Here is a 25370-nt window from a genome sequence, read left to right on the forward strand (position 1 = left end):
ATTAAATGCATATACAAGGGGCTTAAAAGTTTCAGGGACAAATATGAGAGTCTTGCATCACATACGTAAATTTGCTATGGACAATGATTAATTTCTGGTCTATTTCAATAATTGTAGGAAGATTTACAGAAACACTATTACTCTTCCTAAAGCTTTGTATTATTGTAGGAGAATTAATGAGTCACCTCTTAAATTAAAAGAATGGCATATTGCTAACGAGTTAGTGGGGAAAAGCCGCACAACTCTTAAACTGGATTCCAACTTACATGCAAACTCACTGAATTCTTACTACTGTAACATTGATTCTGAACTCACCAAGGATGTTTTTAGTAGATATACAACTTAGGATTATATGCGACATGTAAATGAGGAGCATCCAGTTTTCTTTAATCCTACTTATGTTTTGGAGGTCAGAGATGTTATAAAAAAAAATCAAACTATAACATCAGCAGGTTGGGATCATATCTCTTTAAGAATACTCTTGGCATTACCACCCAATGATCTTCAAGCATTTGTGAATACATTAAATGAAATGTTCACTTTAAATACATTTCCCAATTATCTTAAACAAGCAAGCAATATTGTCTTGGTTCATAGGGGGGAAATTCCAGCAGTACTTCTAATTTTAGACCAATAGCTTTTCTTCCTACCATATCTAAGATTAGTGAAGATGAGAATTATATATTTTTGAAGAGATCTAAGATTCTAAGCGCGGCACAGTTTGGGTTTCAAGAGCCAAGAGCACGGGTGATGCTATTTTTAATCTTCTTCAATTTCTTTATAGCACACTAGGTGAAGTTGCTGCAGCAGTGTTCTGCGACTCATCCAAGGCTTTTGAGTGTGTGGATCACAGAGTACTGTTGTGAAAGTTGGAGAGAACAAATCTGTTAAGTTTTAAATGTTCAAGGAATTTTGCCACTATTAATAAGAAGCCGATTTCAACTTCACAGTGCTACAAGTTTTTGGAATTGACAATTATTGACAAAACACATAAAAAAAGTATGCAGTTGTTAGAATAATTTATTACTTAAATTTACGTTTACCTGAGAAAAATGCTTATTATACCCTTGTAAAGTTACATCTCCGTTATAGGATGTGTTCCTGGGGATCATCTGCCCATTATCTTTTTATTTTAGTATTGGTTCTGCATAAAAAAGCAATTAGAGCTCTTTGTAGAGTGTTGTGTCGTGAATCTTGATGGCATCTTTTTATGCAAAATAGAATTTTGACCCTTTGTTGCTTATGTATGCTTGGAACAATAACTGTGTTCTTTAAATAATAAAGCAAGAAATTGTAGGAGGCAGTTCGTTTGGAACTCCTCTTATATATATATCCTTCGATTGCCTATTCCACATTCAAAGCAAATGAGACGTTGTTTTATTTATATGGATAAAAAAATTGTCAATTACCTTCCTCTTCAAACAAAAAAATTTAGCTTTTATATTAAATTTGAGAAGCATTTGAAAAACTGTTAGTTACTAAGGCATATTATACATTAGATGAATTTTTTAATAATATTTTATCCTGATTAGCAAATATGTATGTGTGATTTGAAAAAAAAAATTGTATCTCTATTTTGCTTTTTGATATTTACTAAAGTTCTACTGACTTTGATTTAATAAGGCTTTGTCCATAACTCTGTTTAGAAGAATAAATGTATTGTTTGAATTTGAATTGAATTATGTTCTACGATCAAGTACCAACTCAACTAAGATTCCTCAGTTTAACATCTAACATGACAGCCTGTTAAATCGAAAAGCCCTATCACTAAGATAAATATTTTTATTTACTCTATCTCTTTTAGGATAACGGTTAAAATTACCAATACTCTTTTTAAGGTGACATCACAAATTCTTATGTTGTAACTACTAAAAATGTCTAAAGGTTCTTACATGATATACAGGGTGTTCCATTGATCATGTTACACACAGGGCAGATAGAAAACGTCAAAAGAAAAACAAAAGTTCATATAAACATGGGTCCGGAAAAGCTTCGGAAAGCTTCTTCCTCAGGAAGCTAAAGCTCTTTGAAAATAACCTTTAAAAACTAGTTTTTTTTTAATAGCTCCGGAACTACTTTACCTACCGCAACCAATTTTGGGAGGTAAATTATTGTTAGTACGTTTATTCTTTTGAATCTACTAAATAAAAAAAATATTTACCAGGGGCTTCAGAATCAGGGGGGTATTTGGTAAATTTAGACCCATTTCTTTAAGACTTTAATTTCTGCCCGTTTGGGCATTAGATTATGATGTTCCTATGCTTTTTACATAAAAAAGGTGCTCTTAATAAAAGTTGGTAAATGGTAAATATCACCGTTTTTGTGAAAATTGACGAAAAGCAAGTTATGAGATACAAAAATGAATTACCTATTATTATTAATAAATTAAATTAAGTGTAATAAAAAACCAACAAATTAACAATTTTAAAAACGTAAACAAATTTTATTAAAGATTGGTATTACAAAAATAACCTTAAAATATTAATTGCTCAAAATGCCGGCCGCCACGATCGATACATTTATTGTATCTACGCACCATATTAAGGTTGACGTGGTTAAAAATATCAGGCGTGGTTTGGATTACTTTAGCAGCTGCGGAAATTCTGGCCACCAGGTCTTCTTCTGACTCGACTGGAGTTTCATATACGAGACTTTTCATATGCCTCCAAAGAAAAAAATTTACAAATGGGTGACAAATCTGGTGAGCGCGCTGGCCAGGTGACAGGGCCTCCGCGGCCAATCCAGCGCCTTCCAAAATTATCATTTATAAGCTCGCGGACAATAAGTGAAAAATGAGCTGGTGCTCCATCGTGTTGTAGCCATAAGTTCTGTCATATATTTAGGGGCAGATCATCTAATAGTTCTGGCAGTACATTTCTTAAAAAATTTAAATAAATATTTCTCGTTAAACGAGGAGGCGACATAATTGGACCAATTAAGCGTTCTCCAACAATGCCGGCCCACATATTGACCGAAAACTTATGTTGATAGCTCCTAAAATGAATACCATAAGTGTTTTCCTCACTCCCCACATGATTATTCTTAGAATTAAAAATGCCTTCTTTTGTAAATAAAGCCTCGTTAGTAAAAAGGACATATTTTGGAAACTGAGGTTCTTCTGTACACCGGTCAAGAAACGACTGGCAAAAATTCACGCGGGGCATAAAATCATTGGGTCCTAATGATTGCACCTTTTGCAGGTAGTAGGGCCGAAGAAGCTGTTCATTAACAACGTTCCATATCCTAACATGATTTACATGCATCGCATCAGCTACTGGTCGAGTACTTACTGATGGGTTATCTTCAAATCGCTGACGCACTTCTTCCTCAAAATCCGGGATTCGGATGTTCCTTTGCGCGCCATTATCTTGGCGTTTTTATTTTAATGGAGCCAGTCTCCCTGAGCCGTTGATTGACCCTTTCAAAAACTGTGTGAGCTGGGATTCGCCTTTCGGGAAACCGCTCTTCATATAGTCGAGAAGCAGCTCTACCATAACATCGAACTTCCCCATAAATTAAATGCATATCGGCGTATTCAGCAAAAGTGTAATCTTCTATTACTTAACCGTAATAAAAAGGGAATTAATATCATGTAAAAAATACTGACAGTGACAAATTTAAAAAATACTGACAGTGGCAATGAATTAGCATTATTATTATTATTAAAATAATTAATTCAGGTGCTGTATCTTAGTTTGGTTTTAGTCAATTTCCACAAAAACGGTGATATTTACCGACTTTTACTAAGAGCACCTTTTTTATGTAAAAAGCATAGGAACATCATAATCTAATGCCCAAACGGGCAGAAATTAAAGTCTTAAAGAAATGGGCCTAAATTTACCAAATACCCTCCTGATTCTGAAGCCCCTGGTAAATATTTTTTTTATTTAGTAGGTTCAAAAGAATAAACGTACTAACAGTAATTTACCTCCCAAAATTGGTTGCGGTAGCTAAAGTAGTTCCGGAGCTATTAAAAAAAACTAGTTTTTAAAGGTTATTTTCAAAGAGCCCTAGCTCCCTGAGGAAGCTTTTCCGGACCCATGTTTATATGAACTTTTGTTTTTCTTTTGACGTTTTCTATCTGCCCTAGAAGTTTGTAACATGATCAACGGAACACCCTGTATCTGATGGTATTAAGTCTAATAAACATAATTTTTTTGAAACTGTTTTTAAAATTTTTTACCTAAAAAAAATATTGTGAAGACTTTTACTTAAGGGACTTTTTTCACTTTGATTTCATGCTTTAAGTTCACATGTTCTTAGTTCGGAGTGACGGGTTTAAACTCAACTTAGAATTGCTAAAAAATTCCTATTTAATTTCCAAATGGTATTTTTTACACCTTTTGTGATATTTGAGAAGAACGCTACTACAGGTTATTACCCGGTACTCCTTCTCAACTTGTAAGCGTTGTAGATTTTGTTAGATTTTATGTTATATACAATACACCGAAAACTGCTCTAAACCTGTGAGGCTTTTTTAAAATCCATACTTTGCTACGCCGCGCCATCTGATTTATTATCCTCTTTAAGTCTAGTATGTTTGGTATCCATTTTGGGAAGATTATGTTACAAATTCTAATCAGTTTCATTTCATCTATATGTGTTAGCATCTAGGGCTAACTATTTATTGTTTCAATATTTGGTTGCTGTTTTGTCAGCCACCCTGCAGATATTTCAATAAGGTAAATTTAAAGTATTCACGGATGTCAAAATTGATAATTCTAAATATTAAATTTATTGTGAATAGGTCATTCTATAGATGGCTCATGTAAATATTATTAGAAAAACTATAAATGTTATTATTTTGACAACTCAGAACCAAATATTGCACCCAGTATTGCCTATATATTAAAATTATTGCCTTTACAGGAAATAGGAAACTAGGATCACCATTAGCATTCAAGCTTTAAACACTAAACTAAGCTTTAAATACCATACCAACATTGCCTCTGAATTGAAATTCCATTTTGAATAATTTAATATTTTTAGTCAGTCACTGTTGCAGTTTATAGTAATTGTTTGCAACTAATTGATCCTGCAAGATCTACAAAGCAGCAGCAATTTTTATCAGAAGTAAAATATTATTTTATGTATCTTGTGTGAAATCTCAAACATATAAAAATTAAAAAAGAACAAACAATATGCACGGAAAAAAAGAACATTTTACAGAACTAAATAGTAACCCACAAGTTTTGTTTTCAACATTTAAATATTTAAATCAAGAAAAAAAGGTTACCTAAGAAAATCCATATAATTTGTAAATTTAATACTAAAATGTTATTTTTAATCATGAACAAAAATTACTAGTTTATCGTAAACTTAGATACCTTAAAATTATTAATTTTTTTAATTGACCTAAAAGATAAAGTTTTTAAAACAAATGTACATTTGTTGAACGAAAACTGAACTGAAATTAAACAGAATAATAAAATATCAATAAATATTTCATTATTTGTTATGTGTAACGTAAATAAATGTAACTAAATTATTTTTAATTAATTAGATTTATCTCAACATATGTGAAATTTAGCAAAGAGCAAAACTTTGAAGAGTAAAACATTCTTATTCCTAGAAAATCAATTTGAGTCTGCTACTTTCTTTAAATACTATAATAGAATCATACTTACATTTTTATGACCTGGAAATGCAGCAGGTGGTGCGTATGTACTAGAAATTGGTATATGGTACAATCCATTATCACCATTATGTAAAATATGAGCCTTCACTGTTGGTGGCACAGCGGTTGATGTATACCGAATTATTGGCTTTCTGTAAACAGGTGTCGATGCCGTTGTCGATTCATATCCAGGATGGACATAATCTTTCGTATAGTGTTGGACATTCGGAAATTGACGTCCCTAAAGTGCAATCGCAAATATTAATTTGCTTTTTAAAGACCTACTTATAAAATTTACCTGAAAACGATGATCCAAACTGCCACTATAAACGTATTGGGGTCTTGGTGTTTGCGACAGTGAAATATCTATGTATTTTACTGGTATTTCTGTTGGGCCACCTTGTTCTAATACCACCACATCCTGGTTATTTAGTGGATTGATAAGTTGCTAAAAATGTATTTTAATATTATATTTATTTAAATTTTTTGAATGATAATAATTTCATTTTGAGCATATCTACGCCTATAAAAAAATATAAAAGTAAAAAAGGACATCCACAAAGACACTTTCTTTAATTTAAAAAATTTGCCCATCTCAAATGTTAGCGCGCTAGGTAATCCTAATGGCACAATATTATATCAAGAACCAGTTTGTCTTAACAGTCTTGGATCCTTATTGGCTTAGATTCTTAGAAACTAAAGAATTAAACGCAAATTAAAACTGGCTTTGGTGGTTTTATTGTAGGCCTACTGTACGTCTTTGTTGAAAGAAGAGAGAAGCAACCCTCAGATCAACGAGGGCGACGACATGGCTGAGGAATGGTCTCCCAATCATTCCAAAGAATGAACGGGGTGTTCCGAGAATTCTGCGGTGTATCAACCAGTAATCAGGACAATTTCAAAATATTGCCTCATTGCCTCATCTTCGTGGTAGCATGCCCTGATTAGCGGGCTCCTACTTAGTTTAAATTTCAACAAACGTCTATTGAAATGACATGATCAGTGAAGATGCATTACTTCGGTTACCAGGCATACTTTCCCTCTGGGAGCAAGAATTTGCGACTTGCCTCCGATTGACGTTGCATGTATGGGTATCAAAACACGATTATGTAGAATCCTGATTAACTCTGTGGTGTTTGCAATAGTCAGACCTACAGCAGACTCTGGTACAAGTGATTTCACAACATCTATTGGGCAAATTTTTTTTTTGTTTTTTTATTTTTTTTTATTTGCTTATATATTGTGTTTCTAATCTCACTATTTTGTTTATTATTGTTGTAAGTTTTAGAGTGTATGTATAGGTCCTAAGGTAATTTTATTTTATTTTGCGAATGGTTGTATATTAAACTCCCCTTTTAATTGTTTTTAGGCCCGATGATGTTCTGCTTATACACGGCGAAACACGTGTAGCCAACAAAATGTAATTATGAGACCGTGACATTGTTTTTTGTTTGTTTCTTTTAAAATTACCCTTACTGCAGTTATGTCTCTTGGTCCATAAGTTACCTTGTTTCTGATTAGTTAATCTTCCGCCAGGATTATGCTATATATTTCTGTTTGAGAAACAGTTGCTATAGTCTTTGCCTACTTGCATAACGGTTAATAGTAGTAGTGTGTGTCTCTCTAGTGTACACGACAGACCGAGCCTGCTGTAGCTTTAGAGCTTTTTAAGTATAGATTAGTGATGTTTAGTATTCGATTAGTACCATTGCTGATGGTATAGTATTTTTTAATGCAAAGATTGACGGAGCAAAGTCAACTGAAGCCTCTAGCAAAGGAGAAGCGAGCACTCTATACGCCAATCTCCGTATTCATATCTATCCTAGAGAGCGAGCGACTTATTTATTTATTTATTTATTTTATTTTTAGCAATACAGCCCAACAGTATAAACCACTTACAGAGCCAAATGTTACAATAATGTTTTAACAATTTTTAAGATATAATAAAGACATACACATAAACTATATTTTAATAATTTATAGCAAAAATATTAAGCTTCCTATATAAACATAAGCAACCACAAATTATAAACCAACAAAATGAATACCCTTATACCTAAATCTCAAAGAAAGGAAAAAAACATAAACAATACAAACAGCAAAGTTAATTGGATAATCCCAAAAACGCTCTTACAACTTCAGCACCAGAGCCTACAAATAAATCACAATATTGTGAGATTTTATTAGCGTTATTGCACATTACATATAGGGGTGAATATAAGAGTACATTCGTATTTGCCTTGCTACAGTAAAAGGTTTTAGTATTCCTAGAATTTAATCGTGGTACACAAAAATTTAATTTATCTAGCAATTCAGAACACATAATATCCGCATGCAAAATTCTATGCAACAACACAACAGAGGTTTTGTTTCTCCTGAATTCAAGTGATTTAACGGAAAATCGAGTTAAAAGTAGATTATATGAAATGCCCCGTGGAGAGTAAAAACCATCAACTTAAAAGGATAGATACTTAAGAAACTTTTGTTGAATTTTTTCCAATGAATGTTTTTATTGCTTCTATGTTATTAAAACTCCGACAGTTGCATACTATAAAGCCCAGCACCCTACCAGCGCGAACAGACAGACTCTACCTGATCCACAAAGGTTAATTTAGGGTCAAAGAATATACCCAAATCTGGAATGGATTTGGGTATTTAGATTTGTTGATAAACTATATTTAAATGTAATTGGATTTTTTTTCCGTGAACAAGTAAGCACTTTACATTTCGAGACATTAAGATTTAATTTGTTTTTACTGCACCACATACTAATACCATTCAAGTCATTCTGCAGAGAATAACAATCATTTATGTTTACGATAGTGGAAAATATCTTGAGTTCATCGGCAAATAGGAGTTTCTTATTGATAAGGATAATAATTAAATCGTTTATAAATACCAGAAAGAATAACGGTCCCAAGTTAGAGCCATGTGGCACCCCCGAAGATGCAATTTATTTATGTGAATGAAAGCCCCTGTGAAAAACATTTTGTTTTCTGCCTTACAAATAACTTTCAAAAAAAGAGTTAAAATCAGATGAAAGCCCATAGCTTTGAAGTTTTTTTAAAGAAGACTATAATCCAATCGATCAAAAGCCTTAGAAAAATCCAGGTAAATTATGTCTAATTGGCTTTGTTTGTCCAATGCTTCCGCTATATACTGAGTTACAAGGGTCAAATTTGTAACCGTAGATCTTCCTCTTAATAAACCATGTTGATATTCCGATAAATCTTTTAAGACAAATGGTTGAATGCGCATTTTTTCTAGTACCTTACCAAAGTTACACAGAATGGAAATTGGTCTATAGTTTTCAATAGACTCACGGTACCCACCCTTAAAAACAGGACATATGCGCGCCTCTTTTCATAGTTCAGGAAATTTTTTTATTGACAAGCAAAGATTGAATATTATTTTTAATGGTGTAATAATGGTATGCCTATAGTCTTTTACCAGAAAAGATGGAATACCGTTGTAAGTAAGACAATCTCATTAACATAAATGCCAGGTACAGCATCAGATAAAGCATTAACTTTAAATTTAGTTGGCGTGGTTTTTATGGCTTCCATTATGTTGAGGAGTTAATAAATTTATATATGATATATTATGAATATATTTGAATATTATTTAGGTTCCAACAAATTATGACGTGATCTACTTTACGACTACAGATAAATGTAGTGCCGTAGTTTAGCATAGGTTTTATAATAGTTTTGCACATGCACTATAATATATATATACTTTCTGAATTGCCTTAGAAATATGGAAGTTCCAGCGTAGTTTACTGTCAAGGTACTTGACTTTGATGAATTAGTTTAGCAAGGTACTCAATAGTAGGTATCATTATAAATGTTAGTTTTTTCTTTCTTAATCTGGCACCATCCCAGTTTTTTTGGGGTTAATTGATAAGAAGTATTTCTCAACACCATTCCTCTGTTATTCGAATTTATCAGTTTACAGATTCTTAAAGTCAGCTACACAGGCTGCAGATTATGTAGTACTAATCATTATTTATGTGGCCAATGAGACTATCCAGAACTATGTTTCGTAGAAGAACTTTTAACACCCCTTAGTGCTTGGTTATGCCTTAGCCTTTGGTTATCATGTTCTTATGTAATTTTCACGTTCTGCATCCTTATACATATACAATGATTCTTTTAGCAAGCATATTGAGAATCCACCCGATCAACTTCTCTACGGTGCTTCAGGTATTAAATGAGTGAAATTTTTTGGAAGATTGTTTTATCAGCAGTACCCACAATGTGAATGAATATACCCAGCGTAGACTCTTTATCATCTAACGACCTTTTCACACGCCTGCAATCTGTTAATTTCCCAGAGATATATAAAGTTGGATGAAGCGGTTTAATTGTCAAGACTTTATCTATATCTTACATACATGAATAGCCTTTCAATAAATATTACAATAATTATAGATATTACGTAAAAGCAATAGGCTTATAGGACGCTAGGTTTTGGGAAGTGGTATAGTTCAACTTTTCTGAACTGAAATATATCTTAGCGCCAGAGACGCTTTACAAATCTTTACCTGATGCGGCAATAACTATTTCAGAAATGCCATCAGGTGCCTGACTATAATTTATCCTTATTTATTATCTAATCGGCGTAGTAGCCAATCTGCATCTGAGCATAAGTACAGTACCTGCATCCAGTCCTTCGTAATATTAGGGGTAGTATCAGGAAAGTGTGTGATAAATAGAAGTTTCGTCCTATTAGCGATCTGAAATTTCACAGCATGGGTCCAAAACTTGTTCAAGGCATTGCTGGAATTCTCTATTTTGCTACAATACATTCTTTATATTTGTATTTTTATTTGCCCTACAAACGATTAAGGTGGCTTTGATAGAGATACCAGACCTTCGGTATTCTTTACTCTATAAGAAGCTTTTCTTCACCTTGCCCTGAGGTAGACCAACTCTTGATACCGCGTTTACCGGAGTTTTGGTATTGCAGCCCATCAATAGGCATGAAATTTTTTATGGCTTTATGATGTCAGCTTGGATGTTACTGACGAACTGTTTAAATTTCTGGTCATTATTGGATATTTTTACTTCTACCGCTTCTAAAGTGCTGTCCAGACTATCACGGTTAAAATCTGCGTCTGTCTGTTTAGGATCTTGGCATAGTAAAAGCTTACGACATTACAGTTTTAGATCAAAGTTCTCCTGCAATGATAACTTTCTTGCACTCACTTTCTTCTGAATTTATTCCAACTAAGATTGTTCCCTTACTAAAAACCGATATTGTAAACTGTTTTAGTGACTTCAGGGCCATTTTTATTTTTTCAATATTGTCTAAGGTTATTCAACTTAATTAAAAATTAAATTGTATACTTTATCTAAAAGTTACTTGATGCCTTAAAATAAAAATTTTAATGACATTTATGAAAATTAATTTGGCATTAACGTTCAGGGGTCCCCCAAAGATCAATTTTGATTCCACACTTAAATTTATTACTTTTACCTTTTGCTATGTTTTCTGCCTTATAGCTATCATTCTGTTAGTGAAGAACTAAACACTATATGCAAAATTACTAAATACTATAATAAAATACTTCATGGTCAGATTTTTCTTTTGAAAATAAGATACAAAACGGCTTACTCTAGATCATAAATTATGAGTAAAAATATATTTTTATGCGTATTTAAAAGTGTATAGGAGGCAGACGTGCTTTATATAATTCTAGACATTTTCTTAATCCAAAAACTAATATAAAGTTATTCTTCCATTTTAACGATTAGGATGCTATTTATCTGACTGTGAAAAAATAAGAACTTCCAAAATATTGTCTAAGATATATGAAAAAATAAATATGAAATAGAGTATGATAGAGTAGATATTAGTTTTATTCACACTCATATTATTAGTTTATAAAGATCGCTTGCAGAGCGGATGTCAGCACTCTTAATTGGCGATTTATTAGCATCATTATACCTCAATACGCAATATTTCAGAATTCTTTTACATATGATATGGTTTAGTCTTTAAGAGTTTACTTTCCGCTTTTAAGTTCCGCTCAATTTTTTTTTTTAATACATTGATAATATTTTTGTGTTGAGATTTTTGTTCATTTCTTTCTTTTGAAACGTTTTTGCAATATGTAATAATTTTCTTTGTAACCCAACGATCCATTTTAATACAAAAATACCTACCTCTTCATGTTTCTCAGCTGCGTATTCGTAACTATTAACAGAACTTAAGCGTCCCTTGGTTACAATTTGTCTAACTGGGATTTGAGTGGGTAGCACTGATTGTGGTACGTATTGCTGTGCGGTAGGATTATGGTAATGTTCCTGAGATAAACCTTCTGGATCGACTTCATATCTAACGTCAGCTTTATATCTGTTTGGGAAAGTAAACTGTAGTAAGTGTTTAGAATTTAAAAATTTAAGAGCTTACCCATTTTTATCTGCCTTATAGGAAACAATTTGCAATCTGCCATCAGGAAGTTTTACCCGATACTCTCCGTTTGTTGCTTTCGAACTCCTGAACTGCTGATGTGAAAAGTCATCTCCAGTGGCCTTGTCTAGCACTTTGTAGGCAAACGCATAATTTTTCTTTTGTAACTGTAAAACATATATGAACAACTTTAAATTTGTTTTATTATTAATTACACAAGCGTTTTGGTATTTTAGTTTCGAACTATATATAAAATGTATACGTAAAATTGTAACTGTAATAGTTTAAAATAAACAAATATAAATTATTTCTAAAAATACTAACATACCAATTCAGCGTAATCAATCTATTTACATAATATTAATCTTATTTACATAATATTCTTTATATGTACATTTTCAGTTCAATTCAAAAAACCTTATTTTAAGTTAAAATTGAAAATAGTTGGTATAATGTTAAAAACTCTATAATAAATATAGCTTTCAAATTTCATTGCATGTTTTTAATATTTTTTTATTTTGGACATAAAGTGAGTAGGAATTTGTGTAAAAAAAAAGCATTTTTACCCATACCTGATTACTTTGCATCAAATAACACTAAAGAATTCAAAACACCAAAAATATATATAAATAATGGTAATTTTTTTTACATTTAAATGAATTATTACAACTTTGACACGTCCCTGTTATTGTACAAACTTAACAGTATGTAATTGTGACAGCAATTCTGGATAATATTGTTCTAGGATATAATGACGGCCAAAAATATTGAGTCAATTTAGAAGTAGTAAAGGCTATAACTAGAAGAAAAGACCGAGAAATCTTTTATTATAAGAACTTTTTATCTTATTACAAAGAACATTTTATATGATTAACCTCATATAAAATTATTAATTAGTTTCTTAATTCCCAACAACATGAAGAGTATTTATAGTTTCACAACATTTAAAAAATTTAATTTAATTAGTAGTAAATAGAAAGTATATTTTGTTATTAAGGTTCTTTTTTTTTTAGTGGTTAAAATATATTTGATTTCAATGTTTTTTTGTAAAACCAGTTAGGAGCACAACAGATATTCGGTTATCAAGGTGCATAATTTGAAAATGTAGTATGTCTATGTTATGATTATATTCATGTACCTGGATATATGAAATAAATAAATGTAAAATAAAAGAAAATACTCAAGACAGTTTTCTAGCAATTTGAAAAAAAAATTATTTATTTCAATTTTTTATTTTTCTAGGCATTTGTTCCTCCTCACTATCATAAGAACAACCAGAACTAAAACCAACAAAGATCAGGAATCATACCACAGTTTACGGAGGACATAACCTATTTTAAATGTAACCTGTTACTATTTGGTCTAAAAACCTCTTATATTACTTAATCTATGTATGTTTATAATTACAAGCTACCTATAACCCATAGATCAAGCTTGAAATATACATCACTTTTAGGTAAATTATACATACTGGAATTAAATTTTAATGGTGCAAAACTATCTAAGCTTACTAGTAAATTAATATCTGGGTTAATCCATATTTCTGTAAAGTAAAAACAAAATCTTGTAACTTCCTTACAATTTTTGGGATGTTTTTCCAATAAATACAGGTAATCACGAATGGTGAAATTTTAAATACATGCCAAAGTAGTATGATGACATTTATTCATAATTAATGTAATTTTATTTATTCAACGCTACCTGAAAGAGTGCACTCTAAAAGAGCATATTGTTATATTATTACAGCTGTATAATAATGAGGGAGAAGGAATCTTTAGAAAGAAAAATCTTTAAGATATTAGCAAATGATAAAAACTCATAACCAGATAATCACCAATAAGACCAACAAATAAATTAAATAAAAGTCCCACACCTCTGTGGCGCTCAATGAGTTGGATTTTATAAGATATAGTTGTCCCAGACTCTTCCTGCCAAAAGGCTACTAAAACAAACCTACCTCCACCCATATCAAATTATTAAATTAAAAAGAGTTGGATCAAAAGCCTTGAAAAAGTCTGTGTAAACCGAGCTAACCTGAATCCCCTTCTCCTATGTTAAAATGCTATTGTTAAAATGTTTATAAATAGGTAAATTAGTAAAAGGTGATTTAAACCTCATAGAACACTGAGGGAAGTTTATAAAACATTTACAGTCTCAAGTTTGATTGCTATTAGTTTGACTCATACAACCATTTGTATGAAATCTAGACTTCTAGAAAAATTTTAAGAATAATATTTGTTACTACATTGGCTTACAAAAAATATTGAAAATAAACCTCTGTTATACTTTAAAAATTTTGGGAATTCTTCTTTAATTAGTTTTCAAAAAATATCATTTTTAAGTTAACCAAAATCATAGAAAAATTAAAAAAACTGCTGTCCTGAACTAATATTAAATATTTGCTATTTGGCCGCATATGTGTCGATTATCAAAACAATGCTTTTATTGGTTAAAGTTGACTTGGCGGAATATACAGCTGAACAAATTCTGCAGTTGGCAGGTTTGGAATTTAAATGGTAATTTAAAATCGAATGGATAATGTACTTTTTAGAATTTATGAAAAAATACTATGCAGATAGGTAGACAATGGAATATTTCATCTATGACTGGTAATAACTCATTTATTCCTGTATAGTTTTTATACCCCTGACAAAATTTAAAAACTTTATTAAAACGTAAACTTTAAAAAATATTGTTTTCTTTTTTATTTTTATAAAATCTTTTCTAAAAATTATCTCATATTTTTGGTGCTGCTTGAGGTCTCATATGCAGATAAATAAACTAAAAATATGTATTCAAATTCAAATTCAAAATTATTTATTTTGCCAAAAGTAAAAAAATACATGTATCATTTAGTAACACATAATATATACAGTTGACAAAAAAGGACCAATTCACGATTACAAAACCGGTAACAGTGACCGCTGAGCGGGCGCCTGCGAAAAGACCCTTAACCTAATAAATAGCTACTATAATAAATACAAAAAATAAATTTAAAAAAAATAGTACATATAAAGTATGCAAAGAGAAATAAATAAAAAACTACTTAATAAAATAATTCCCAAAAAAAAAACAAAAAGACAAATTAAAAATAAGAGTTCTGAAGAGAATGGGAGCGCGCAGAAGGAAAACGAGTCTTGATGACAGTTAGATTTTAGGGATAAGTCAGGGCGTGGCAGAATATTAAAAACAATACGAAAAAAAAAATAAAAAATCAAATAAAAAAATCTCAACATCGAAATTATTATAATATTGATCTTATTTAAGTACTTAAATTTATTTATGTGACTTTTAAAACTTATAACCTAATCTGTTCTTCCAATAGGATCTTAGTTATTGAATTTTTAAAAAACAAAAATTTTGAATTCTTAAGGACTTGTGTCAAGTTATTCCACATTTTAACAGCAGTGTATGCAAAACTTTTTTCATAGCATGAAGTTCTATGGTGGGGTACAATATAGCTTTGGTCATTGGCGGTAGGCTGTAGCCCTAAAGTAGTTCTTGGAAGCGGTTTAAATTTTTCTCAAAGGTAGAGGGGTTTGCCAGTACTTATTACTCTGTGTATGAAACAGTAAAAATGTTGTTTTCGTCTGTTGACCATATTTAAAATTTTAAATTCATTTAGATAGGGCGTTATATGCTCTGTATAAGATATATTATATGATAACCTCATACACCAGTTTTGCATCTTTTGAATGGACCTTTTAGTTACCAATAATAGCGAGTTACCATAGACAACATCACAATAGTCAAACAGGGACAGAACCAGAGAATTACATAAAAAATATTTTTGTTTTTGAGGTAGATACTTTTTAATATAATTAATATTTTTAAGTCTTAAATATGCAGTGGAAAGTTTACTATTTATGTGTTGCTAAAAAGATAGGTCTGTGTCAAAAATAACCCCCAAATTTTTTGCATTTTGAACGACTGGTATAGTAAAAAAAATGTATATGAAATATATTTATATAAATATATTACAAGCTATTGTACTGTCAGTACGGTTTTTTATCATATAATTAAAAAAGAATTAAGAAGATAAAACAAAAGTTTGATAAAAGTTATAAAAGTTATAACTTTGTCAATAGTTGAAAACATCTTGTCGGACTTGCATTGTCTTATTTATTTAATGTAACACGACGTTTCTTTCCCCAGTAATAGCAAACATCTTCATGGAATGGTTCGAGGAACATGCAATAGATGCCTCTCGTTGCAAACCCAAGCTCTGGCTTCGATATGTGGACGACACCTTCATCATCTGGGACAAAGAGGAAAAAGTACTTCAGGATTTTCTGCTTCACCTCAACAGTTTCAGACCAACAATCAAGTTCACGATGGAGACAGAAAAGGACTCAGCTCTACCTTTCCTAGATGTCCTCGTTAAAAAGGTCGGCGGAAATCTACGAACTTCAGTTTATAGAAAACCAACACACACGGGCCAGTATCTGCACTATGAGTCCAACCATCCTGCAACCACCAAAGTAGGCATCATAAGATCCCTCTACAATAGAGCTCGAACCATCTGTAGAAACGACGAGGATCTCAAGACTGAAGTGGATACCATCTACAAAGACCTACAACAGAATGGATATCCAAAGAAGCTAATAAGTAGGACCATCCAAAGGACGCGTCCAAATCAAATCAGAGACGAGGCCACCACGACAACCAGACTTCTACCCATACCTTACATTAGGGGTACATCGGAACAAATCCGACGCATTGCCAGCAAGTACAATATTAGAACTGCCTTTAGATCTAGCACCACTATCAGAAGCGTGGTATCAAAGACCAAACCAGATGGCATGGTGGATACCAAAAATTGCGTCTACCGGATCCCATGTGAGTGCGGTGACTCATACATAGGTGAAACGAAGCGCCCCCTAGAAATCAGAGCGAAGGAACATCGCAGCTGGACCCAAAGAGGAGAGGTTTCCAAATCCGGAATAGCAGAGCACGCGTGGCATAATGGACACAATATCCATTGGTCAGAAGCCAAGATTCTGCACAAGGAACAGCACTGGCGGAAGAGGAAGTTCGTAGAGGCAGCTTTCATTTCACAAAATCAGAGGATCTTCAGCCAGCCAAGCGTCGATATACCCAACATCTGGAAGCCTCTACTCTCAGGACAGTGTAGGATCTAGAGAGATGCGTGCCCCCTCTCCTCCCCCCCAACTCTTTTCACGGATGACTTCTCCCCCTCCCCCCCTTCCACATCGCTGCACACATCTAGTATATAAGCCTATAGAATAGTAGTTTGCTGTCAGTTTACACTTGATAACGGTTGGAGATACTTACCAACCGAAACGTCGTGTTACATTAAATAAATAAGACAATGCAAGTCCGACAAGATGTTTTCACTGCACCATTGTCTACCACCTTGAAAACAGTTTGTCAATAGTTATTACATAAAAAAACATCTTAATAAAAGATAGAGATGCATAGCATTTGACTATGTTACTTACTTTATACTCCTGCAAAAGTATTAAGAAAAGTACGAAAAATATCTAGAAAATAGGGCATAGGTTATTGAATTTGCTGGGGTATCCTCTAAACGAGGTAAGCTGAATGTAAAGTTTACCTTACTTGCTGATAACACTGCAGTCTCTATATCAACCGAGTCGCTAAAAAACACCCAGTCTGAATTAAAGAGAATACAGTGTAGGACTGGTTCTGTGCGAACAGGCTTTTCAATGACTACTTAACAAACAGGATGGTGTTTTCACTTTAAAATATGAAAGATACTGGTCAGAATACTAACGTAAAATTCTTAGGTCTTTATTTAAATGAAATACTACGTTCAAATATATATATATTCAGAAGAAACTCTGTCCTGTTTGCCTTGCGATCCTCATTAACAGTTTTCTAAGGTCTATTTTAAAAGCAGCGTATAGGTTATATTAACCTGGTAGCATGCAACTCAAGCATATCAAATATTTAAAAAACAGAAAAGAGCTATAAGGGTTTTAGGAGCACTTAAATATAAAGATTGCTGTAGGGAGCCTATAAAACTCTTGGTATACTGACTATTCCTTTTCTGTACATTCTTGAAAATTTACTTTATGTGACAAAAAAAGACGTGGCTACGATACTCATGCAGATGTTTATGCTTATAGTTCTAGACTAAAAGATAGGTTAGTTCCTGCCTATCATCGCTTGGCGAGGTATCAGCATAGCTCAGGATATAAGGTTTTTACACAAATTAAAACCAAAATAACGGAAATATTATTTTGAAACTCATTTTTTAAATGCTTATTGGAGACTTCAACATGGATCTTTCAAAGAATTCTTAAATTATAAATAGTTATAAACAAAAATTTAAATAAATGGATTGCGATTTTAAAACACAATAAGTCAATAAGATGCTACTCGTTCAACTAATAATACTGCATCAATCCCGGACCAGTTGACAACAAATAAAAATGAATAGGGCACTTTGATACACAAAATTATTGAGTCAAGTCTAAAACGTTCTCTTACATCTTCCAACTCCTAGTCTTCATTGTTTTCGATGATTCCAAAGGTTTTCTTCTAGGCATCTTTATCTTATCCTTCCTTTCCATTTTCTTCCTGCTGAAGGCTGGATTCCACATCATTATCTATTGTGGCACTCGCTCGTACGTCATTCTCTAGACATGGCCATACCATTTCGGTTGTGTCATCTTTATGTTATCTACAATACTTTGCCGAACTCCTATAATTTCCCATTCTTTTCGAGCTTCGACCTGCCTGCCGAACGCTTCAAAAAATCAATTTCCGTCGAACATAACATTATAAAGTTAAAGTGAATTAATAAACTTATCTGTTTTACGTCTTATTAACAGATGGATATTTAGTTGCCGCTATTTCCTCTCCGCTACGAGACATTTTCAAACAATTACCCACATCAAAAAAACCCTTAATTGTTTCGATTTAAAATTTATCGACATTTCAAGCAGAAAAGCAAAGTTCGTGTTCTATCATTGCCCTAACGAGGAGCATCGTTTGCGAACGAAGGGAGGACGTAGAAAAAAGACTGTTTCATAAAACTTTCAGGACAAAAAGGGTGCTCCGCCTCGCTCGTTACATTTGATACACAAATTGGCTGCAAATCATGGCGACGGTGCTGTATTTTTTGCCGGGTCATTTTATTTTGTTTGTTTATTCATGGCTATATTGAACTTTAGTTTGCATAGCTTCATATTAAATATTTCAAATATAGATCTGAAGTAAACGCTGCTAGAGGCAGTAAAATTGTTCTGTGTAAAATAACAAATATGTGTTAGCTATTTTGTTAGGTATTATGTCACTTTTTAAATAAATATCAATTTAAATAGGCTCAACTATTTTTAAAAAAAATTATAATGGAGCGTATGAAAATATATTCTAACTTGATATATTTTTTTAAAATTTCTTGAAGCCGTCAGATACATATAGTATATTCAAAAATTCAAATTCAAAATACTTTATTCGCCAATTAAAAATGAAAATTAACAATATGGTGAAAACGACCTGCGCAGCGATTATAAAAAAACCGATAACATAAACAAACTAATGCATATGTTGCACAGATGCGAATAACAGAGAAACATACAAAAAAAAATTTAAGAAATATAAAAGAAGTCTTCTTTATATATATTATATTATTGTGTGTTAACCAAGTATATTTAATAAAAAAGAGGAGTCACGGATATGTGTGTCGAAGGCCAGAACAAGTCGATGGAAAAAATAATACTCAGAGGAAGGTGCAGATACCAAAAGTTAAGTGTTTTAAATTTAACGCAATTATTACTTGTTACCACCAGGTACACTTAGACATACTTACATACCTCCAACCAATTGCTTATTAAGCAACATGGTTTTAATATATAACGAGAACTTTTTCTGCTTAAATTTTTTGACCTCTCATGTCAAGTTATTCCAAAACCTGGTTGCAATGTACTCAAATGATTTTTGATAATTAACTGACCTATGCCCTGGCACTCTAAAATAGTCAATGTGCCGTGTATTATAATTATGATAAAAACTGTTAAATAAATCCTTTAAATACACTGACTGACCTGTTTTGAGAATTCTATAAATAAAATTAAACATATGACTCTTGCTCCTGAGCTCCATATTTAAAATCAAATTATTATTTAAATAACATTAGGCTTCTTACTTATTCAGTTAAGCGTTGCTCAGAGCTTAATTCTGGGAATTTTGCTCTATTCCCTCTATGTTTCTATTGTTGCGTATTAATACGCAGTCCTTTATTATTTTTGACCCAGATAAATCATAATAAGCTGTAGTCGCTTTTAATTATGATCTGGAGAATGTCAAGAAAATGTCCGGATATGACAATCAAAGAAACATTGCTTAAAACTGAATGCATCAAAATCAGGAATAATAGTAGTTGGGCCAAAAAATCGTTGGGAGGGATTTGAGCGAAAATTTAACAAAATATTATTAAACTTTGAAGTGATACCCTTTTTTAACAAAATTAGATACTTGAGACTAATGATGGAGTTCCGATTTACTGAGCATATCAACATTTATTTTCATTTAGAGTTAATTTAGCAACAGAGAAAATTTCTGACGAAAAGACTTAAAGTACTACTTTGTGAAAGTTACGTTTTGTCGCAAATAAACTATTGCGATACAATCTACGGTCCTTGTTTGAAAAAGTTAGGCATGCGTAGAATCCAAATGGAACAAAATTCTTTTTTACGACTTATACACGGAGTACGTAAATACAACCAAATAATTCATACTATAATATTTACCACTTAGCTTAATATGCACAACAGATGGTGTTGACACTCTATGGTCTTATTTTTCAAAAGTTATTAATAAGAAGTTATCAATATACCTGTACAAGAAAATGAATGAGACAAAGAAAAGCATTAGAATGAACGTAAACCATTTGAACCTTGAGTTTAAAGGTAGACTAACAATACCAAGATACTATAGCTATTACTTTAAACAGTAATTTTCTTATTAAGTGGCTAGTATCTTAAACAACCTACCACAAAATATTTTGAAAATTATTTCGCTTCAATATTTTAAAAGACAAAAATTTAATTATCTTTATGCAGAACAAAATATATTCTATAGCTATTTATTAGTTTTAAAAGTCCTTTACCTTTATCACATTTCTATTAACTTTTTATATGTACCCCTTCTTCTAATTTCATTATTTTCATCACTTTCATTTTACATTCAAATCTTTATCCTTTTTTTCTCTTAGAGTAATATTTTTAAGTAAGAATTTTTAACTACTATTTCAAAAAGATTTGTTTAAATAGGAAGTTTCAAAATAGTGATGCTAACGAACAATGGACTGAGTTAAAAAAATTAAATATGCTAGGTTTTAAAACTAATCAAATACCTAATAATTTTAAAAACCAAACGAACTTAATGATTACTTTACTTAACTCTCTAAGAATGCTTCTATACCAAAACAAGAAACAATTCAGTTTTATCTTAATAATAAATTAGCTTATGATCAATTTTCGTTTAACAATGTTACAGAAGAGCAGGTTTCTAATATAATACTAAAAATTAAATCAAAAGCTTTTGGAATGGATGATTTATATATAACATTAATTTTACTTTGCTGTCCTTTTATTATTCCATTCTTGACCCATATCATAAACTGCTGTTTAAGCAAATCATATTTTCCCAAGACTTGGAAGCTTGCAAATGTGCTTCCTTTACCCAAGGTAGCTAATCCGACTATATTTAGCCAATTTCGATCCATTTCAATTTTGCCAAATGACTATTTACTTAAAATAAACCCCAGCAAAAGCGTGGCTATATTATTTTGTCCTGCAAATTATCGCACGATTCTCATGGATAGACTGAGCATTAAATTAGGGGATGATTATATATCTTTTAAGGATTCTGCGAGGAACCTAGGGCCCATCTTAGATAACGGACTTAAATTTAAGGAACATGTGAGTCTCTGCAAAAAAAGCTTTGCTCTCTCCTTCAAAACTATAATTAATTTACGCACACCGTCATTCAGTGACTTGTCCGACTATCAATTTTATCAATTTATCAAATTTTAATTTTGCGGATTTGGTCTATGGTCTTTTTTTGTATGTCGTTGATATAAACCGTATTGAAAAAAAATGCAAAAATCTTGCGTACGTCTTGTATATGAAATACGACGTACACAACCTGTCTCTTATAAGCTAAAAGAATTGGGGTGGCTGAGCATGGCTAAAAGACGCCTTTTGCACTCTTTGTGTTTATTTTATAAGATAATAAAATTTAAAAGTCCGCCCTTCTTGTACAATAAGATTCGAACGAATGTTCATAATCTAAATATTCGACGACAATATATTTTAATAGTGCCAAATGATATTTGAACGCATTAATCATAAACAACTTTAAAATACATGAGTTTACTGAATTTGCAGGGTGTTTTAAAAACTATATAAAACAAAACCTTATTTCTGGTCCCTCAGAAGTAGTTTAGATTCATGATTATTATTTTCTTTATAATTTTTTTTAGTCCTTATTATGTATTAATTTATATTAATAGTATTTTGTGTTTAAAATTTTATAGTGCTTATTTCCGTAAAGTATTATTAAATATTCTAAAGCCTTTTCTTGTCCCAATATTTGAACAGCATTGCCAATGTTTATATCGTTATTTATAGGATCTTGTCAATTCAAGGCTTAAACAGCCCTTTCTTTGTATAAAGAATGGAAGCTGAAATTGCCTTTTATTTCATGGAATTTTGTTTTTGTTTTTTTTTGTATACAGTGTATTATTATTATTATTATTATTATTATTATTATATATTTTCTTTATATTTATAATCAATGAAAGACCTTTATTATTATTATTGTTTTTATTAAATAGGATTGCGATCAATGACGTGCGAGTTCCTTAAACTGGTAGGGGCTGATTTTTCAAAATTCAGTATTAAGCAGTTTATGGCATACCATTCTGAAAATCCGGATAATTCAATATTTATAATTTGAGTAAGTTCATTCTCAGATATATTGTAAAGTGTTATCTGCAAACTGATAAATTCTATGATAGTACAACTATTTTAGATAATCGCTTAAATCATTGCAAAATAGGATATTTGACCTGAATTTCTTATTAAGAATCGTTCCTCATTTAAATATAACTTAGACAAATTGGTGCCTGGCGAGTATATATGATATAAGCCAATTCAAGTTTATGACCTAGAAGGACCTTGCTGACAAGATCGAAAGCATTGTATAGATCATAATAAATCAGAGTTAATAATGAATATGATTTAAGCTTTCAAAGAGTGCAGTTTCAGTATGTTTTTCTTTTTAAGAATCCATTTTCACTGTCAAAGAAGGTAAATTATATTTTGAAATGTATTATGTCAGCCGTACCCAACAAACATTTTTCAAATATTTTTGAGAAAACATACATGTTTGATAAGGGATGATAATTAGTTGAATTGAATTTGTCGCCGTTTTTACAAATTGAGATGACTTTGATGGTTTTTAGTAAATTGGAAAATTTGCTTTGTTCAAATGAACTATGTATTATATGTTCTAAAGCAAATGATAATATCTATGCCATATATCTTTAGATAAAACAGAGGATTTCATCCAGTCCACTTGAAATTTTCCTGCATACCTGTATAATGATCCTATCGAAAAAAATAAGCATAAAAGTGAATATCTGACATTTTTGTCAAAACTGAGTATTCAATTACAATATTCAGCGATTGAAGGGACACAAGGTCAACGGTCTCAAGATATGTTATATTAAAAAAAAAAATACTCTCTGAGACCGATCTCCGAGTATTTATTATTAGGAAGTCTATTTGAGAAATTAGACTACTTTTTTGAAATTGAACTACAATTTGAGAAAATTGGGTACGGTATTTTAGATTGGGCTTAATCTCCACTTGCATTAATACTGTAGGAACTTAAATGTGTTGCAGCTTTTGAATATTTTAAATTAAAGTGTTTTCTATATTTAGGGGATATAATTCATGCTGGATCGTGGAAGTCCTGAATATTTTATTTTATAATTTTCCTAACATCTTTACTTATATTTGGGAAATTTTGAAGTAATTTGTTATTGTGATTCTAGTTTGTTTTTTTATTAAGTTTTGTAATTTTTGTTGTATTATATTAAGTGCATTATATCTAATTTTGACAATACGATTTTAATTAAACAAATATTATGATTATTTTAGTTTTATTATATTTTAGGATTTTTATAATTTAAACATTTTTACTTTACCGAATAATGTAAGAACAAACTATGCAATATAATTATTGAGGTTTTGCATGCATTGTTCTTTTTTTAAATAAAAAGTTGCAAATTTTTATTTAAAATGATTAATAAAAAACAAGCCTTTCAGACATCTTTGAAAGAAACGAAAAATTAAAGCGGTATAATTTGGCCATTCATATTTTCTCTGAAAAGCGGGAAAAAATTAATATTCGAGTTTTTATGTTTTCAACCTAGTTTGTTTAACGTTTTCATTCAAATATGGATATTTTAAATAATAAGGATACATGTATGCTTATAGAAATAAAAACTACAGCAAAATCCTAATTAATTTATATCTATAAAAAAGCTGTGCAGTTAATAAAATATAAAAAAAGAAAATATACAAAGGTATTACAAAGCAGTAGTCATGCTAAGAATACAAGCAATTTACATATTAAATGAAACGAGCCAGACGGTTTTAACGTTTGATGAGGGTCGCAGTAGGGTCAAGTTTTTTAGTTGAGAGTAATATGTCAAAGTAGAGTGTTCGTTTTACGCTCAACATCTGTTTTTGTTGGAGAACATGTTAATATGCATAATTTGTAAATACTTTTATGTAACTGAAAAGCTATCACCATACAGCGTGATTTAAAAGTAAGTGGCATCCTTTCGAGGGCGAAATATTGGCATAAAAATAAGACAAAATATTCTTATTAACATGGGTCCGAAAACGCTTCCTAAGGGAGTTATTCCCTTTTTATTAAGACACCTTAAAGACGATTGTTTCTCTATAACTTTAAAACCGTTTGCAATAAAATTTTGAGAATTAGTGTACTGTAAAATAATAGATTGTAGTTAAAATACTATATAAAAAAATTTAAAATTTTAGTCAGTAGTGTCACATCCGGGGGTGGGTGGAAGTTAAAATATTTCAATTTTATTTTGCGCTTTAGGTTATTGCAATTTTATTGGAAAATTATATAACTTTGGAGTTTTTTACGTAAAAAAGGCACTCCTAGTTCATTTCGATAAAGCATTCCATTTACGAAAAAGTTGATTTTTCTGGTTCATCCGGTTTATTCTTATTAAAATTAGTACACATTTAAAACGAAGTTCAGTACCTAATTTCAAATCGTGTATCGTAAATACCTTCCA

At 31.3% G+C, this 25370-nt stretch overlaps 1 protein-coding gene across 1 annotated transcript in view; it reads right to left on the reverse strand.

Moving 5' to 3' along the window:
- Positions 1–25370, reverse strand: part of LOC126740184 (uncharacterized) — a 180102-nt gene that overhangs the window by 3081 nt on the left and 151651 nt on the right. Inside the window, exons 5-8 of the mRNA XM_050446115.1 lie at positions 12035–12201; positions 11788–11977; positions 5916–6065; positions 5628–5858 (exon numbers count right to left, since the gene is read on the reverse strand). Of these exons, the coding sequence (XP_050302072.1) occupies positions 5628–5858; positions 5916–6065; positions 11788–11977; positions 12035–12201 (738 nt within the window). The remainder of the gene's footprint in view (positions 1–5627; positions 5859–5915; positions 6066–11787; positions 11978–12034; positions 12202–25370) is intronic.

The sequence above is a fragment of the Anthonomus grandis genome, chromosome 9, assembly GCF_022605725.1.
Source record: "Anthonomus grandis grandis chromosome 9, icAntGran1.3, whole genome shotgun sequence".
In the NCBI taxonomy this organism is placed as follows: domain Eukaryota; kingdom Metazoa; phylum Arthropoda; class Insecta; order Coleoptera; family Curculionidae; genus Anthonomus; species Anthonomus grandis.